Source organism: Trachemys scripta, chromosome 10 (assembly GCF_013100865.1).
Source record: "Trachemys scripta elegans isolate TJP31775 chromosome 10, CAS_Tse_1.0, whole genome shotgun sequence".
Taxonomy (NCBI): Eukaryota; Metazoa; Chordata; order Testudines; family Emydidae; genus Trachemys; species Trachemys scripta.
The window spans coordinates 9,785,792-9,805,912 of record NC_048307.1 but is presented as its reverse complement, the minus strand read 5'-3'; the positions used below and the strand labels follow the sequence as shown (position 1 = coordinate 9,805,912).

Below are 20,121 nucleotides of genomic sequence, written 5' to 3'. Positions count from 1 at the left end.
AGTTGTAAGTGGGATGAAATTTTGATCAAAAACCCTTTGGAAATTTTTTTTTAATTTAACTAATACAACTGCATCTTGAAAATGGATGTTAATTTGCATAAAATTTATATCAAAAACTGGAAATTCTATTCATAATGTATTTCCCTGAATACTGCAAAACTAGTACACTCCTCCTGACAGAGCAACCTGTTGTATTTGTCTGGAAAGGGCTACATACCTTTATTTCACTGGCAAATATTAAAAGGACATTGTCAACTCAGATTAGCTCCAAAATTTTGTAAAACAATTTGTACAAAACTTAAGAAATGTTTCCATGTAATTATTTTAGAAAATTCCAGTGAAAACAGTTGTTTTCAAATAATCACTCCTCTGCAGTTTTTGCAACCTAAATAGGGCATCATTGAGAATCTGACTGTGAAATTGACTCTAAAGGTTAGTGAAAGAAACTGAATTGATTTTCATTGTTCTACGAGAGAGGAATGCACGTGAGAGAAAGTGTTGTGTAAAGAGTGAAAAGTAAATTGAATCCTTTAAATTCTTGCAGGCTTAATCCAAAGAGATGACAGTAACATAGTTAAAGAAATGTGTGTGTATAGAATATAGGGGTAAGGGTCTACAAATCACAGTACAGAAATTGCAGCGCTGGGGAAAGTGCCACTGAAGTCGTTTTAAGTCACATTTGCGCCGTCCTGATCCTGGGCTCCTCCAGGAGCGGGAGAGTCCCTCAGTGCAACTCAGACAACCTTGAGGATCTGTCTCAGCTATGACAACCTCCTGGGGCTGCCCTATGGGTCGTAGTGCTGCCCGGAATCTCTTCAGTGCTGCATGCTACAGCGCCACCCCGACACATCATTCCCATGCCCAGTATTGCCCCTGGGTCCACCCCCTATGCCATGGCTTATGAGGAGGTCCTTGGAAGACAGCCGAATGTTTGTCCCCCACTGTGCCTCTACTGAGGGAATTCTTCCCAAGACCAAGCCATGACTTTTAGGGCCCCTTTATGCTACTCCAGTCCTTTTCCCCTGGCCTAAAGGGGCCTGAACAAGGGGGAGGATCTCACTGTCCCGTTAAATAATAATGCAGTTGATGAGATTCACCACTGCAGTGTACCAGGTGTGGTCATTTACTTCAGGGTAAAACACTACTGAGTCAGAATGGTAACTGTTTACACCCATGGTGCACTCACTTCACACTTTTGTAAAGGAAAGTACAAGGTGCAGGGCAAAGATGAATCTGGCATAATATTTCTTTGCTTGGACTAGTGTTGCAAGATACAGGGCAAAGAGACACCACACGGAGCAGCTCTGGCTTAGGAAGAGCTGTGTCGCTTGCAGTCCCCTTCATTTACCGCCTCCTTTTTTCCCTGTGTAATTAGTGAGGTTGCGTGCAGTCTCGTGGTAATTTCCCAGTTGTGTTGTAAGGTTTTTTTTCTTGTCAGTACCCACTTATCAAGCTTAAACTCTAATTATACTTATCTGTGCTGAAAATTGGCTATTATCACTACTTAAACTCCCACTAATTGTAAGAAATACTTTCTTAGCAAACTGTGAGATAATTTTACTTATCTAGACATGATAAGCTCTGCTCAATTGCTTTTTTGCATTGAGACTCTCTCTTATTTTTCATCTTGGCGCTGCTCCAGGGGTGAGTAAGGTGGTGACTGTGGACATAAAAGGAAATTGGCAGCACTGGTTAAAGGTCCGAGATCTCACCAAGGGGGTGACCTACCTATTCAGAGTGCAAGCCAGAACCATCACCTATGGACCCGAGCTACAAGCCAACATCACAGCTGGGCCAGCAGAGGGTAAGTGGAACCTTAGCGACATGCAACAGACCAGAGCCAATTACTTTAATTCAATCCAACAGCAGGGAGTCATACAGTGTATGTGCAAATACATTTCCAGTCCGAGGAAGAATTGAGTCACAAGGGCTCTAGGCATGATTTAGTGGGTTCGTAACACTCCATGAAAAACGTTTTTCCTTTTTTATGAAATCCAAAAAAAAAACTGACTGCAAAAACCTGTGCAAATAAATTGAAAGACAAACCGACCAGCCAAGGGAATTCAAAGCTGTGCCTTGACAGCATGGTCCTGATTCTGATTGCACCGATCACACTCCTGATCCAGACCTGGATTAAGTTTCCTGGGTGCAAAACTGGTGAGAGTTCAGAAACATTCCCTCGTGTCTTTATGTTTTGACATACATTGTTTATACACATGAATATACTCACCATATGCAAAGAGTGGGGAACAGCAGGCTTAACTTCAGACTCCCTGACTACTTAGTTTGTGCACAAGATTTTTTGTTGATAAACAGCTGATTCATTTTAATCATTACAGTTTACAGCAAGAAAAATTAGAGGTTTTACAATGATCTCTGGCTGACTGGTAGTCCTTAAAGCATCTGTGCAGTATTCATGCACGATTCTATTTTGTGTCTCCTGCCCTCTTAATCAAACAGAAGCTACCCTCCACCTCTCTCATTGCATCCTTCCCTTGTGATCTTATCTTTTGGAGGTGCTATATGATCATAAATAGCTCTCCTGTAATGTTTGTGCAACAGTTATAATGTTCTTGAAATACCTTCTGTACCATGTAAATGCGATGGTGATACATGATGCTGCAGTTTAACTCATCCTGATGCCCACATCACAGGCATTATAACTACTAGTCCAGTCAGATGTGCTAATGACATGGTATTGAATGACTGAACAGGCAGCATGTCTTTGCTGCTGATCTCTGAGTTTCCAGGGATGGTGCTGGGCTGACTCTGTAGGCAGGAATACCAGTGATAATATGCAGATGTTTGCAAGGGATGTAAGTGGTGAAAGTAACAGGGTTTTTTGTTTTTGTTTTTTTGTCTGCTTAGTTGATGTGAGTACCCCTGTAAAACCCAGCAACTGATATTTTAATCTGTGGTGCTCGAATCAGGGAAGATTTGGGCCAGCACCCCATTAAACTGGTTTCCCCTGTGTATATGTTTAGCTTCTGTGTGTGGTTTTATGTGCATATTTCTGAAGATGTTAAAAGTGTAATGTGATCACTTCTCACACCCCCTGATGTTTGCTATTCTGGTCTCATCCCTTAGGGTCTCCTGGCTCCCCTCAAGAAATTCTGGCTACAAAATCTGCTTCTGGGCTAACTCTGCAGTGGACTGAGGGAGATTCAGGGGACAAACCCACAACTGGCTACATCATAGAGGCACGGCCATCAGGTAGGAGGAACTACTACTGAGAAAAAAAAAATCTGTAAAATGTGGACAGGATTTGGTGGTGGGAACTTGTTCCCTTTAGTCCACACCATAGTCCTAGCCACCGTGTAATAGTTTGGAAGAATTTATTTGTCCAGGAAGCAGAGTGATGGGACCTTTTAAAGAAAAGATAAGAAAGACACAGCTTTTCTTTTCTAAATGCCCACCACCAAGTGTTTTTGACATAGTTTCTATTTTTGCCTTCTGTAAACATATTGCTATGTTAATTGTCATATTTCCTCCGGTTGGCAATAGTCACAGAAAATTGCCATGAGTACTGTGCCAGTTTTCCTCAGATGTCACCAATAAAGCTGCCAGTTAAGGAACTAATATTATTCATAATTTAAAATAACGTACATGTATGCAGCTCATTTAATGCAGAAGGATCCTCAAGCACTTTGCCAACTCTCTGTCTGAGGATCATAGAATATCAGGGTTGGAAAGGATCTCAGGAGGTCATCTAATCCAACCCCCTGCTCAAAGCAGGGCCAACCCCCAGACAGATTTTTACACTAGTTCCCTAAATTGCCCCCTCAAGGATTGAACTCATAACCTGGGGTTTAGCCAGCCAGCCAATGCTCAAACCACTGAGCTATCACCCCCCCCCCCTCACAGAGCCACCACTGAAATACATCTCTTCTGGGCAGAATGCAACAGCTATCCTGTATCAGTAAGAAAACATGGCTTTTTGCAGTGGGCATACAGCATAACATCTCCAATTCATTCTACAGGAGGAATGCGATCAAGACAACAAAGTTATTACACCTGTACCCCGATATAACGCTGTCCTCGGGAGCCAAAAAATCTTACCGTGTTATAGGTGAAACCGCGTTATTTCGAACTTGCTTTGATCCACTGGAGTGCGCAGCCCCGCCCCCCCCGGAGCGCTGCTTTACTGTGTTATATCCGAATTCGTGTTATATCGGGTCGCATTATGAGGTAGTTGCGTATGTCATGGGATCTTTATTGACTATGGGTACATCTGCACTTGGAGATGGGGGTGTGATTCCCAGCTCAAGGAGACATCCCTATGCTAGCCCTAAAGTTAGAATGTAGCCACAACAGCACGACAGGCTAGCCTCCCCATATACATGCCTAGGGTCGCTGAAAGGCACGTACTAGCCATCCCCCTACTCACACTGATGTGGCTACATTTTGTTTTTAGTGCGCTAACTCAATGAGAGCTCACGTGGGTATGTCTCCTCAAGCCCCAAATTCCAAGTTTAGACACACCATATAAGGGGTCAAAGCCTCATTTTTGTATCTGCTCTGACAGATGGCACCTTCAGCGGTGTCATCATTTTAACTAATGCTGGACGTTAATTCAGACCTGTGCCAGAGGGAGGAGTGCCGCCGACGGAATTCCACTAAGGTTTTTCATTGGCACTCTCCCAGTACTGATTAGCTGTTGAGATCTGACCAGACCATAGACTGAATTATTGTGATCTTCTGCTCTAGGGATATAGGCTTCCCTCGTGCCTTTGACAGAATTCCAAGGTTCCACTGTGATTCCATTACCTTTTCCTAATTTCGAGAACTCAGCCTTGATAATGGTTTTCAAACAAAGCTCATAAAATGTGCACATTCTTCAGGGATTGGAGTGTCCAAGTTTAACAAGGCCTTACATGAACTGGGTTTGGGCCCTGCTGCTGCCTCAGTTTCTCTTTCTTGATCTTCCCAATAACTGCACCCAGACTTCTGTGAGTTGAGCAACAGCCCATCTTGGGTGGGGTGGTTTATTAAAACAGTGCAGTTCAAATGTCATATTAAACTAAAATGAATTACCTTCCACCCCCTCCATTGTCTCTTCAGCCCTTCACTGGTCTCACCAGTTCTTTCCACAACCCAGTTCCTGCTGCCTAGCATTTCCTCAAGCCAAGCCTCTTAAAGTTTTTGTTCCTGATCCCCACTGCAGGTAGTTCCAGCCAGGCCTTTTCCTCTGACTGGTAAGGAGAGCCTCTTTCCCACTCCTCTCTGACCTTGGTCCCCTCTGGATCCCCGCAATAGCCTCCTCGCAGATGTATCTCCCTGGTTACACTTGTATCAAGATTTCAAATCCCAGCTCTCTCACCTCCCCAGATCACTCAAGGCAAAGGAGCTATCAGACTTATCCCGGACTCTGGGCTTCTCTGAAGAGACCTTCCCTAGGTCTTTCTTAGTCCCTGGTTTCCCTCTGTCTAAGAGAACAGACCCACTCTTATTGGAAGCCTCATCCCCAGATTGCCATCATCAGATATTCAGTCACCTGACCCAACCACTGGCCCAAGCCCAAACTCATCAGCTAGGACCAGACAAGGCACAGGTGGAGCTAAGTCCAAAACCCTTAAAGGGGCCATCCTATAACACTCAGACAAAACAGTCATTGAAGCTTGGTAGCCAACGTTTACCAGTCCAGAAAAATGGCGCTCAATAAAACGAGTATTTGAGAGTGAGGCCTACATCCCACTACCTATCACCTACTAGCAAGAAAATGTTAAGTGCTGTGCTGAAAAAACAAGCATACATCAACTAGAGGAGATCCATTAGCTTCAACCTTTCTTTAAGATATCCTGGTGAACCCACTGTCACTCACATCTCGCTGAAGGTGGGAAACCCCGAGCTCTAATGTGTTCCCCTAACACTGTGGAAACAAATTACGAGACTTCAGAAGGAGCATTTCCATGTAGCAGATAACACCGCAGTGCAACGGCTATACCACAACTCCCTCGCATTGCCATGCGTGGCTCATCGTTTAAGTGAACGTTTTACGTGCACTGCCTAGGGATTCGTAGAATGCTGTTGCTTTGTGTGCAGGGCCGGCTCCAGGGTTTTAGCCGCCCCAAGCAGCCAAAACAAAACAAAAAACAAACAAACAAACAAAAAGCCGCGATCGCGATCTGCGGCGGCAATTCGATGGGTGGTCCTTCGCTCCCAGGCGGAGTGAGGGACCGTCCGCCGAATTGCCGCCGAATACCTGGACGTGCCGCCCCTCTCCGGAGCCGCCGCCCCAAGCACCTGCTTGAGAAGCTGGTGCCTGGAGCCGGCCCTGTTTGTGTGGAGAGAATGGTCCTTCCATGGCAGGCCTGAGCCGCATTAACTCATCCTGGCCCCATTCGACTGAGCCTGCAAACAAACAGGGGAGAGGTCTCTTAGTGCCCCTGCTCTCAGGACCTGATTGTTAAACCATTTAATTCCTCCGCCGATTATTTTAATCCTATTCATACTGCTGTAGCACATGAACTGGCCATTTGTATGCTAGATTCCCGTTCTTAGTTCTGGCTGAAGCTGCAGAGAGCGTGAAATGTGATCCAAGTGAGGACAGGGACTAAGTGCAATGTTTGCTTATTTCATGCAGGCTTCAGCTTCCTTTAAATATCTCATTCTTCCTCATCCCTGCATGCAGGAATTTGCCATCTGAATTTAGAGCTCAGCAAAAGAAGGGGGCTAATTGCCGCTGCCAGTGCTGGTCATTTCAGAAAAACATCTTTTTTTAATATAATGCAAAGAAGCTGTTCCTGCCTTCTGGGTTGTTACCGAGCAGGTTGGAGAGACTTTTTTTTTTTCTGTTTCTGAACAATTGCTGTTTCAGAGAAGACGTGTGCCGTTCATATACAAAGCAAGAAAGGGGAGGTCTCCATCTTTCTGGGGCCAAGAACAGAAGCATCTAATAGGCAAATAAAAAGCTTTAACATGATGTCGATATTTAAACACCGTACCATTACCTTAGGGCTTTGGATCTCAGGTGGTCTCTATTATAGGCCTCATTACCCAAAACATTAACTGCTGTATCATCTCATTTTTCCTGCTGTATCTCTGTGCCAGAGCTGCCTTCCACCAGGGAAGGAGGATGGCTTAGTGTAATAAACGTTGGCCTCTGCTCTGAGTTGCCACTTCGTCAGGTTGTTCTTTGCTCTGTTTCAAAGAGATCCTTCTGTCCTGCTGCTTTTTCTTTTTATATACACAGGTAAGGGTATTTATCCTGCCTCTCTGCTGTTCCCCTGGAGCTATGTCAGGTGACCAGCCTGCCTACCTCCTCCACATCTACCATATAATTCAGACACTGGCACAGAACAGACAAAGCAATGTCTTTTCAGAGATGTCAGGGCAAGTGGGAGAATGTTCAGAAAAACAGAGGTCTCTCCCGTCCTGCCTCCGTTCTGTGGCAGGAGAAATAGATTCCAGGTCAGTTCCTCCTGCATGAAGTAAATGCCACTGGGAAGTCTCTGGCACTCTCACAGTAAACATCACCTAGGCTTCGACTAGGCCACTTGTGTAGTGTGTATCAGATCATGCCCTCTTCTTTTACGTGCAGAGAACAGGTAGAGAATGGCAAACCTGTCCAAATGGCCCCAATTTTACCACAGGGAAGAGAGTGGAGTTAAGTGGCTTTATCTGCGTTCTGCAACACTGTGGCATCCCGTGTGCTTCCCCTCCATGTGGCTGGAGACCTGTGACTGGTGAGGAGAGAGGTCTGGCCTGGGGAGCACCACTTTGCATAGAGTTGTCCCCCTCCAAGCCCACAGCTTTCCTCATGGATAATGTTGCGGACTCCCCCGCCCCACCCCCAACATCACTGGCCTCCCAAAAGGGGGGATTTCTGCATGGTTCCGGAGGGATCCATGCTGCCACGGATGTGTGGAGGGAATGGTATAGAGGCACTGTGCCTTAATGCCTATGTTGGCCTGCTGCGGATGCCCTGAGATCTGTGGTATTTCCTTGCAGATCACAGGATATCTCCAGGGTAGGCAGGCCATGGATTAGCCTGCTTTCTGGGACAGACACCCCATGCCCAGGACAGGATGATGCAAAGTTTCCCGGCGCTGACCTGGTTTTTCCCTGTAGGAGGGCATGGCTTAACCCTATAGTAGGAAAATGCATTTAAACATGCTTCCAGTTATCATGGTTTCTAATATGGGCCAAATAAGCCCCAAATAGCCATAACGACTATATTTAGGACATAGACAAATCAGGCAAATATTGTATTTTGTCCTCAAAATTACTCTCCCGAGAGGGCAGACATTTTCAGGAAGAACCATTCTACTCAACGTGGGGGTTTTCCCTCCCCTAGATGGCTGAGGCACTTTGTTTTCCAGAGCCCTGAGGACTGATCTCTCTCTAGCTCTTCTCTGGTCTCTTGGGTAATGTTTCTTTTTTTTCATTTTCTATTTATTTTTAAATAAATAAGTAAATTCTGTGTTTAACATGGACACAAACCAGCAAAATTCAGTAAATTCAAAGTGAAGGGTGCAGCTGCATCTCTGGCTCCTGCCATCGGGCCTTTCATTTGCTCCTGCTTCCGAACTGCGTGCAGTGCCAGTTTGTCAGCCTTCACTTTCCATTCTTGTCCTTTTGTTAGTTGGCATCATAACCCAAACCTTTCCCTTGACTCAAGAAATTAACATTTTAATCTTGTCACTGATGAACACTGACCAAGTACAGGAAGCCCTAACGATCAGGAGTTTCTATTCTTGTAAATCTCCTGATGTATGATTACTAGTAAGTTTTACAACACAGCTCTCCAATTACACAAAGAGAGAAAAGCTAGTGCTTCAGAAATGAATAATTGACAGGTTTCCATCTAGCCCCAGCTCCAGCATGGCTGTCATTTGTCACCTAGCCTGTCTTATAAGAACCAGAAGCCTCTGTTACTGACTGACAGTTTTATGCAGCATAGAGACCCTGATTAATTGTCCATGATATCAAGCTTTCATGTTGGTGTGGCGTCTGTTCGAACACCTGCAGTGCACAACATTGCTCACCGCTTTAGAGGAATAAATTGTGTGCGTAGCCCAGGCTCAACATGGTGATAGGTAGGAGTGGTTAGTGTCTTCTAGAGTGATTAGAGCCTTCTCGCCACACACAGGCGCATGCCTCTCAACTCTGATGGAGAAATTGAAGCTGGAAGATAGAGATCAGATTCTTGTGTCAGCAGGAAATGAGGCTGGGCCTTGATGCGGTGTAGCATTTATAAAAACAGGAAGAAAAAAAGATTTATTTTTCAAAGGAACTCTCCCTTTTGTGTCATATATTTACCCCTCCTATCAGATTCCGCGTACCCAATGAAAGGTAATATGAATTGAAGGAATGGGCAGATGTTATTGAGGCAAAAGCAATTGAGAGCAATATGCCTGCATCCCCATTGCCAGCTGTGCTGAAGCTCACAGTACGTTAAACAGGAATTGAGTGGGAACGGCTAGACTTGCATCTGTTTTGGGGGGTGTTAATCAGTGGTGCAAACTTTGCTTCTCTCAGTGGTTTCTCTGTACTGATACACTGTTGAGATATTAGTTTTCGGCATGCAAATCTTTCCTCACCATGACCTGTGTGGGAAATGTTGTGTACAATATGCTAATGATTTTCCACTTAATACAGAAGACAATCTTCCCTTCCCCCTCCGCCCACTTAGGTGTCTCACTAATGAATTCTCTCTCAGATGAGCTGCTGACATTGGATAGCAAAGTTTGCCATGAAAATAAGATGTCTTTTTAGCCTGACTGTGCAAAACAGGCAGACCCAAGTATTCCTGTCAGGAACAGGACAAAGTCTTGTCGGCCAGGTCTGAGTCTTGCAAATCCAAAGGACTGGATTGTGCCTGGTGCGTGCATGTGTTGTGCAACGGAGAGGGAACAAGGAGCCTTCCTCCATCTTCCTGCCTGCAGTGCATGGGTCAGCCCAACTGCAGTCCTTCCTAGCATTGTGCAGCTCTGCATGGCTGGTTTCCTATTGGGCACAATCTGGCCCAAACCGAGGGTAGTTGGAATCTGGGTTCCATTTCACACAAGTCCCCAGAGTTTGGATTGAGGGATGTGAGGAAAATGGCTCCATTTTGGCCCAGCTTCAGGAGGCGATCCCCTTAGGATTGGAGCTGAATGTGAGCCAAAAGTGTTGGTGGTCAGAGCAACTGGAATTCCTCTGATACAGTGGTTCTCTGAAGAAATGCCCACCAGCAAACTTCCATGGATAACCTGATATAAAATACAGCTGTGTCTTCTCTTCGCCACCCTCTCCAGCATAGCCCTGGGGCAGGACAGAGGCAGAAATGCCACCATCAGTCCTCAGGGAGTAATTTCCCCTTGGATGCAGGCTGCACTGTGAGGTTGACTTTACAGCTCCCTGCAGCAGTTTTGCTGAATTTAGCACACTGTCTATACAAATGATTTCCTGGACTATTTTAAGAACAACAGCGAGAGAGTGGTAGGTTTGTTCCTGTTGAAATTAGTGTTGGAAAAATTGTTATTTATTCTGTTATTTTTTTCCACCCCCTAAGCAATTTGCGGTGCAAATGAATTGCTTTTAAACCAAATCACAGTGGGCTGAAATTCTGTATCAATATTTACAAATGTGTTTCTGAAAACTCATTCAGTTCTCGCAATTATGACAATATTTTATAGAATCAGATGCAGGATCTAGTGTCAGTGATTGCAGCAAACACTCTTTGAAAATGTATCCACACTCCACCCACTTCAAGTAAAAAACATTCCAACCTTTTATATTGCATTGTTAGCTTTGCATAGTGAAAATAATCTCGCTTTACACTGCCCTATATATGGGAAGTCAATATTTTATCTTCTGTTTTACACACATTGTAAAAAATATAATTCATAACAATGGTACATTATGATAACTTCATTAAACTCTGAAAATGAGGGTGAATAATGTATTGGTCTGAATTTTAAACATGACAGAAAATTTACCTATTCGTTAGTATTTCTCCAATGTGGACAGAATAATAAAATCTTCAGCCTCCTTGTTCAGTCCACTTGGGACTGCCAATCATCTTGATCAGAACAGATGCAGTTTGGGGGACACGCAGCGCATTACAAATTAGTATTTACTTATGGCAAAATTAAAACATTCACATGGAAGTGCACCTACAGCATAAATCATTCAGTTCTGCCCATTATTTCCTGTTGCAAAGGAATAGGCTAAGGGCCAAATTCTGCTTTCACTTACACTGGCGTAACTCTGGAATAACTTCAATGACTTCAATGGACTTGTGCTAAGGTAAATCTAGAGTAAGTGAGAACAGATTCTGCTCCTGACATTGCAGCACCAGAACATGACACCAATGATAATGCTGCTGGCTTTTACTTTACTATTATACTGGTGGCACCTCTCGTCAGAAGAAATCATGGACGTGATAGACTCTCAGTGCAGAGGGCTTTCTTTCAGTGCAAGCATCTCGTACACTGTATTTGTGCAGACTTTGTCTTTCTATTTTTATATTGTCATTAAGACATACTGGGGGGAAATGGAAATTAATGACCAAAAATGTTAAAATAAAATGAATAGTCATTGGGCCAGGGCCCTGAAGCCATGCCAGTTTACATCAGCTGGGGATCTGACCCATTGTCCTCAGCACTGCAGCTTGGATGCTCCTGTGGCAATAAGCATTACTCCCACACACGCAAATGGTGCCATATTTCATCAGTGGGAAGTCAATGGAAGTGGTACGTTTGCCGATCATCTCTGGAAAATAGGACACTTAGCCTGATGTTAGGGTCCCAAGTTCAAAATTGTTGGCCAGAGTTTTTAATCACAGTTGTAATTTTTTATCCTACCACTCGCAGTGACTATCTTGTTGAAAATGACATCTTTTCATTGTAGATATGAGAATATGGCCTGTGTCATAGGAAAACAGTGTCATACACGCTCTGGATGGTTATCAATATAAATATTAATATGGCTATTGAATATCTAGATTATCTAATTGTGAACATAAGAACGGCCGTACTGAGTCAGACCAAAGGTCTGTCCAGCCCAGTATCCTGTCTACCGACAGTGGCTAATGCCAGATGCCCCAGAGGGAGTGGACCTAACAGGCGATGATGAAGTGATCTCTCTCCTGCCATCCATCTCCACCCTCTGACAAACAGAGTCTAGGGACACCATTCCTTATCCATCCTGGCTAATAGCCATTAATGGACTTAACCTCCATGAATTTATCCAGTTCTCTTTTAAACGCTGTTATAGTCCTAGCCTTCATAACCTCCTTAGGCAAGGAGTTCCACAAGTTGATTGTGCGCTGTGTGAAGAAGAACTTCCTTTTATTTGTTTTAAACCTCCTGCCTATTAGTTTCATTTGGTGACCCCTAGTTCTTGTATTATGGGAATAAGTAAATAACTTTTCCTTATCTACTTTCTCCACATCACTCATAATTTTATATATCTCTATCTTATCCCCCCTTAGTCTCCTCTTTTCCAAGCTGAAAAGTCCTGGGGCATAGAACAGGGAGGGTTTCATCACACTCCAAGTTCTATCTGTAAGTGTCACCCATGTGAAGGTTTCATGTTTGGATCCTGCCATCATGTAAAAGCAGTCACAACCTAGAATGACTGTGGCTCCATAGCCTACCACATTGGTTTGATTTATGTGCTGTGTTGGACAGCAGTAGTTCAGGTAGGCATGGAAATTGCCTCATGTTGAAACACATGATTAATAGCAACTCATTTCCATGGAACAGGGGAAAGAGTGCACAGTAATAACGCTAATGATGCTCTTCTTTTGTACGTGTGCTGCTTTCCTAGATGAAGGACTGTGGGATACGTTTGTGAAGGACATCCCCCGCAGCGCTACCTCCTACACAGTCGGCCTGGACAAGCTAAAACAGGGGGTGAACTATGAATTCCGAGTGATTGCAGTAAATGAGTTTGGCTATGGAGAACCAAGCATCCCATCTGCAGCAGTATCAGGTAATCATGCATTCTGTATTATACTTTCCCCACTAGGCTTCCTTTGTGGGGAAAGAGAAGAGAGAAAACCAGAGCCAACAGTTAAAATAAAGCACTGAGGCCCTGCTTAAAAAACTGCTATGTTCCTTTATGCCATGAAACCCCATTGAACTCCTGTTAAAACCAGAATGATGCAATGATGAATCAGATACTGATTTTACAGTGGGCCTTTCTCTCGAGGGAAACCATTTTGTTCGAAAACAGGTGCCTACCACTTTAATATTTGCTGAAGAAACTCCCCCAGGAGTTTGCATGTAAATTAGCATGTATTGCAACATGACTATACAGTTTGTGATTTGTTTGCTTTTTCCCTCTCCTCAATTCCCTTTCTGTTTCTTCTCTTCACCTGGGCCCATTCCCTCCCCAGTCTCCTGGGGTAGATATTTCTGTGTTATTTTGTATATATCGCTCTCAAAAATGTGCTAGGTGCAATTTACTGGCAGAGTAAACTGTATCCTTCTGCTGGCAAGTCAAATTCTCTAAGGGCCCTACCCAAATTGCACTGACCTCAATGAAAAGACTTCCATCACAGCATCAGGCCTAAGTCTGTATGGGTTGGATTGTTGATGTTCTTCACACACCTCCCTGCCAGCTCTGTTGTGGTTATCTCCAGTGTGTAGAGATGTGGCCTGAACACCCTTCAGAAATCTCTTTGAACTCAGAGTTCAAGACTTGCCAGAAGGAGAGTGATGGTACTTTGAAAGGTAAACTAGGCTGACGCTTGCTATGTTCCATTGGTATCCCCGCAGCTGGAGTTTGGTGGCCTGTTGCTGAAGCAGGAGAAACTGCCCTGGTTACGGCCTTGCACAGGTGTCTTCTTACCCTTGCTTCCTCCTTCCAAGCTGCTTTTAGGCAAACTGTTAAAACGGCTTTGTGATTCAAAATTCTGGAGTTTCCTGTGGGCCTGGCAGTGCCAGTATCTGAAGCAGGACTTATCTCTTTGCTCCTGGGGTAAAGAGCACATATACCCCTCAACTGTTGTACAGCAGAAAGGGAAAGTAAATGGTACTATTACTGTTGCTGTTGTGTTCATTCTCTTCTTTGTCCCTGTGCAACTAACCACTTAGCCCCTAAGAATTACCTCTGGATTTCTGCGTGAACTGTCTCACTGCATTCCTCTCCAAGCGCAAGGGAGAAGGGGAACCCACTTCACATATTAGAGTGTTTCTCCATTCTGTAGTTTCACACAAAATCTAAAGGGACATTCTGTAGTTGGAATCACGTCAGCCCCGCCGTCCTCTCTTCCCATTAGCAATTGTTTCCTCAAAGGAACTCATAGAGTTTCCCATTTGTATGTTCTCCACTTGAGCAGAATTATTTAGTTCACTTTCTTTTGATGCTCTAAAGTTTATCTCAAATTGTAGCCTGAAAGAAAGAAGTTTCTATTGAGATTCACAGGCATAAAAGATGTAAAGCATTACAGGCTAGCACAGCTGGATGGTCCATTCAGCACCCAACCTGGCCTGCACCACTTGCCTTTTTGACTTTATTGGTCCGTGCTGGCCTCCCAGCAGAGGGGAGATGGCAGCCACTTTTCACTGCTACAGAATTCCCAGTGCCCTGGGATGAATCAGGCCCCCCACATCATAAGGCTCATAATGCGGCTGAGTTTAAATCCAGGGAGTCTGGGCAGTAAAGTGCTCTTCACAGCCGTAGGAAAGCTAGGAGAGGCGTGTGGCTCAGGGGCTTGGGTTCAACTATGGCTTTGGTCCCAATTGAAATAGGTTTCCTGGAATCAGCCATTTCAGCAGGTATTTCTCTGTCTCGCTAACTGCAATGTGGTTATGCACAATTGATGATCTATGCCCTAGTGGGAATGCTGCCCCTCATGGCTGAGATGCCCTGAAAAAGGGGATGACTGGAAAGGAATAATAATAATAGTAGTTACCATTTTTAACCAAGGATCTCAAAGCACTTTATAGAGAAGAGTAAATGTCATTTACCTATTTTGCAGCTGGGGAAACTGAGGCACGGTTGGAGTTAAGATGGGCCACATCGAATGTGTGGGTAGGAATAGAACCAAACTCTCTGAATAGCCGGGATGTTGCTGGTCAGGATGATTTAAACTGACAGCGGGTGAGGGGTAGAACTAGAATAACAGGGATGTTGAGAGTTTGGGTTGAGGTGCATTGGCACTGGAGAGTGCTTGGACATTACCCACAGGCACCAACTGCAACCCTTGCGAGTGCTGTTGGGTGATGTTCTGGGAAGGCCCAATCCTCCAAGTGAAGTGGCATTTGTGGTGAGTCAGCAGGGCTCTGTTTGGATCCAGGACTGGAGTATCAGAGGCCAGGGAGACCTGGGCACTTTGGAATCGCTATGGGGGAGAAATAGGCACAGCACCTTCCTCTGGCACTAATCCAGCCTCTTAGCCACGCCCTTTCCTGAGAACTGACAGGGGTACAGATCTCAATGGGAAAAAGGCAGGGAGATGCTAACAGGGCTTAAGGGAGGAATGTGTAGGAATTGTTATTAGGTGGAAGGGTCCTAAACCTTTGTTTATTCTCTTTGTAGCCCAAATGGAAACCCCTTTCTACGAAGAGTGGTGGTTCCTGCTAGTGATGGCTCTGTCTAGTCTCATCCTCATCCTGTTAGTGGTGTTTGCGTTGGTCCTGCATGGCCAGAGCAAGAAATACAAGAACTGCAGCACAGGTGAGATAGTGGCTCCATTTCAGTCCCTCCCATGCCACGGATGTTCTTTTTCCATTTGAACCAGTGACTCTGGCAGCATGAAATCTCTCGCTCTATGTGTTTCTTTGGGTGGAGCAACAATCAGATCTCGTTGATCTCTAATCTGGGAGAAATAGCTTGTACTTTTCCATGGGTACACCCCGTATACATATGTGGGTGGAGGGATGTATTTACAAAGTGTGGAGGGTGCTGGGAGTAGATAATATCTCATCGATGATAAATGGTGTATGTGGGTACCCCCATGTCTCACCTCTGTTTGTTAGTGCTACAGTTGTCATAGCAGTGGGGTCTCATGGCTGACCTGAATTGCTGGACTTTAAGGCACCATAGTATAATCTGAGCCCCAGGCCTCTTAATTTGCCTTTAGGAGTGATTTTTTGACAGTCACCTTTCTCACAGAAAACAGGAACAGCTGGTCCATCACTAGGAATGTTTCCCCTTTCAAATCCCAGATCTCTGGGAGCTTTTAAAATTATTTTTGCCTTTTTCCCTTTAGTAACTTGAGTTCTGGCAATGTTGTTAGTGTGCATGTTTCTCCAAAACCCAGGAGTGAACTATGTTAATTCTCTGGTGCCAATCAGACTAATCAACACAGCGGGCAGTGGAAGTCCCAGCTCTCCTGATGCTGAGGGGTTAATAGAATACAGGGATGTGGAAAGAACCTCCCACTTCCCCTGGCAGTGTTCAGTGGTTCAGCCCAAAGAAAGATTTATTTTTTCCTGTATAAATTCACTTCTAACAAGTGTTAGTAAATCAGATTTTATCCCCACGGGATTTAAAATGTATGAATGCCATGGCATTTTACCAAGCTAATACTATTACGGATTCCTATGCATGGCACATAGAAAATCTCTCATCTTCCTACTTGTGCTCTACATTTGGAGGACAGACATGAAAAGACAGTTCTGACCTGCACCTTCTGATATCCATGTTCACACTGGGCCTTAATGTAACATTGTAATTGAAGCTGAGGATAAAATACCTGTCTACAGCAGACTGGCAATATGACACCAGCCTTTCTGCCCAAGACACCAGCAGAGCTCAGACCTGTGGAATTACACACTATGAGCATAGGAAAAAATCTCTTGCTGTGTCTTCCTCTCTTCTTCTCCCCCACCGCCCTCCATCCCCTGTCTTTTGTCTTTGTTCTTTACTTCCATTAAGAGCTCTTTAATGACCTAAAAATCAAAAAGGAATCATATAAAAAATGGGAACGTGGACAAATTGCTAAGGAGGAGAGCAGAAGAATAGCGCAAGCATGTATGGACAAAATGAGAAAGGCTAAGACCCAAAATGAGTTACAACTAGCAAGAGACATAAAAGGGAATAAGAAAAGGTTCTTTAATACATTAGGAGCTAGAAAAAGACAAAGGAAAGCATAGGTCCTCTACTTAGTGGGGAAGTAGCGCTAATAACTGATGACATCAAGAAGGCTGAAGTGGTTAATACCTGTTTTGCTTCAGTCCTCACTGAAAAGGTTAATGGTGACCAAATACTCAATACAATTAATATTAACAACAAGGGGAAAGGAACCGAAGCAAAAGTAGGGGGAAAAAAGGTTAACAAATATTTAGATAAGTTAGATGTATTCAAGTCAACAGGGCCTGATGAAATTCATCCTAGAGTACTTAAGAACTAGCTGAAGCTATCGCTGAACTGTTAGCAATGATCTTTGAGAACTCATGGAATATGGATGAGGTTCCAGAGGACTGGAACTTAGTACCTATCTTTAAAAAGGGGAACAAAGAGGACCCTGGGAATTATAGACCATTCAGCCTAACCTAGATATCTGGAAAGATACCAGAACAAATTATTAAACAATCAATTTGTTAGTACCTAGAGGATAATAGGGTTATAAGGGACAAAGAGTCCTGTGGCACCTTATAGACTAACAGCCGAATTGGAGCATAAGCTTTCGTGGGTGAAGACCCATTTTGTCAGATGCATGTAGTGGAAATTTCCAGAGGCAGGTATAAATATGCAGGCAAGAATCAGTCTAGAGATAACGAAGTTAGATCAATCAGGGAGGATGAGGCCCTCTTCGAGCAGTTGAGGTGTGAACACCAAGGGAGGAGAAACTGTTTTTGTAGTTGGCTAACCATTCACAGTCTTTGTTTAATCCTGAGCTGATGGTGTCAAATTTGCAAATGAACTGAAGCTCAGCAGTTTCTCTTTGAAGTCTGGTCCTGAAGATTTTTTCCTGCAGGATGGCTACCTTTAAATCTGCTATTGTGTGTCCAGGGAGATTGAAGTGTTGTAACATAACCGGTTCATTCACCTGCACATCCGCCAATGTAATATACTCCATCATGTGCCTGCAATGCCCCTCTGCTATGTACATCGGCCAAACTGGACAGGCCCTACGTAAAAGGATAAATGGACACAAGTCAGATATTAGGAATGGCAATATACAAAAACCTGTAGGAGAACACTTCAACATCCCTTGCTAATTAGGAAAAACTTGCTAATTATAAGGGTAGTTAAGCTCTGGAATAGGTTTCCAAGGGAGCTTGTGGAATCCACATCATTTAAGAACACCTGTCAGGGACAGTCTAGGTTCACTTGGTCCTGCCTCAGCACAGAGGTCTGGACTTGGTGACTTCTTGAGATCCCTTCCAGCCATACATTTCTGGGATTTCCATTGCAGCTCCAAACCCTTTTTCTCCTTCACTGTCTACGCAGCCGTTCTCTCTTGCTCTGCTCTCTTTCCTTCCTCACTTTTTTCTCTTCCCATTTGTCTCCCACTCTCACTTCCCTCCTCTTTTATCTTTCCCTTCCCCCCTTCACTAGTCTCTCTCTCACCCCTTTTCCTGGTCCACAGCCCACTGCTGATCTTTTGTCTCCTTTTCTCTCCTTTCCTTGCTGAGCTATTCTACCACTGTGAAAGAAGGGAGAGAGTATTATGGAAAGTCAGGATACAAAAGTAACCATAAAAGGAAGGACGAGGTTTGACACTTGTTTGTAGTGGCTCTTTAGGTTATCATTAGGCATGTAGTTGATGGGGAAATACCTTTGTCTTTACTGATTGTTTCATTGTTTGACTCCAGGTAAAAACATCTCCAATGTGGAAGAGTCGGTCACACTGGATAACGGAGGCTTCACAGCCCTGGAGCTCAACAGCCGACATCTCAACGTAAAGAGCACTTTCTCCAAGAAGAATGGGACGAGGTAGGATGACGGACCCTCTTTGTCTCAGTGTTGGCCGTAGCATTCAGTTATTGCCTAGCTTCATACCTACCACAGGACAAACAAAGGGGATTATGGGGTGGAGCTCTGTTTGGAGGATATAGTGAAAACTGTGGGCTAATAGCTAAGCCTCTGCCCCAAAATGCAACATCAGCCCCTGATGGTAGATGCCATGATCAATGATTAAAGAGATCTAGGCCTGGAGTGGGACAGTAAACTTCTCATTTCAGGGTTGAGATAAGTGACTGTGTTTTTGGAGTTCAGAAGAGGGTGGGAACTGGTTGATATGTTGTGTCCAGGTATGAAAAGGATTGTAGGACATGTAGTGTACCCATTATTTAACGTTCCATATGCTTTCTCCTGATGTCCACCTAGGTCCCCTCCTCGCCCAAGCCCTGGTGGGCTGCACTACTCAGATGAGGATATCTGCAACAAGTACAATGGAGCAGTGCTGACTGAGAGTGTGGCCCTGAATGAGAAGCCTTTGGAAGTGTCAGAATCAGAGGTGAGTACATCCCCCTTCCCTGGCCTCTCCTCCCATCAAGCAGTACCAAGGCCTTGCACAGTCACTGAACTCACTCATCTCCTCACTGCATGCAGCAGGTTCTCTGGAAACAGATTTCCATGCCTGCATTATGCTACTTTTGCATCAGTTTTTCATATTCAGGCACAGTACTTCGGGGCACTCAAACCTTAGAGTCTCGTGGCCCCTCCCCTCTAGAATAGCATCTGTCTTTAAAACTAAAATGCCGTGGTGAAGAATAATGAGCAGGTGCCAACCGGAAAAACTTGAGGTCCTGTCAGATATTATTAATAAAAGGCAAATGCAAAGCAGTAGGCTTCACTGGTTAGGCACTGAGCTTCCCGCTCTCCCTTCGATGTTATCACCCTGAAGCTCCTGGAAAGAAAGCATGAAACAACATGCCGTGAGAAGTCCAGCTCCACGCATCTACTGTCTGAAGTGACATTTAATCAGAAATGAATTTCACATCATGGAACTGACCCAAATGTGGGAGATAGTTTGGAATTTGACAGTGAGTATCTTTCGCAGCTGATAGGCAATTCCAGTCACTACTGAGGTTCCATAGAGTGGGTCCTTTATTTGTAAAAATTCTATGTCACCTTCCATTCAAGAATCTCTACCCTTGTGAGTTAGGTAAGTATCCTTGTGTTATGGATGGGGAAACTGAGTCACAGAGGAGTGACTTTCCACAAGATCACATAGCAAATCATTGTTAGAGCCAGGATGCAGGTTTTCTGATCCCAGTCTTATGCTCTAATCAC

At 44.3% G+C, this 20,121-nt stretch overlaps 1 protein-coding gene across 2 annotated transcripts in view; it reads left to right on the top strand.

Moving 5' to 3' along the window:
- The window catches only part of SDK1 (sidekick cell adhesion molecule 1), a 646,617-nt gene that overhangs the window by 612,528 nt on the left and 13,968 nt on the right, over positions 1-20,121 (top strand). For both annotated transcript variants that reach the window (XM_034784003.1, XM_034784002.1), the window contains 6 exons: positions 1,643-1,804; positions 3,088-3,213; positions 12,757-12,921; positions 15,475-15,612; positions 18,699-18,819; positions 19,213-19,342. In XM_034784003.1, coding sequence (XP_034639894.1) covers positions 1,643-1,804; positions 3,088-3,213; positions 12,757-12,921; positions 15,475-15,612; positions 18,699-18,819; positions 19,213-19,342 — 842 coding nt within the window. The remainder of the gene's footprint in view (positions 1-1,642; positions 1,805-3,087; positions 3,214-12,756; positions 12,922-15,474; positions 15,613-18,698; positions 18,820-19,212; positions 19,343-20,121) is intronic.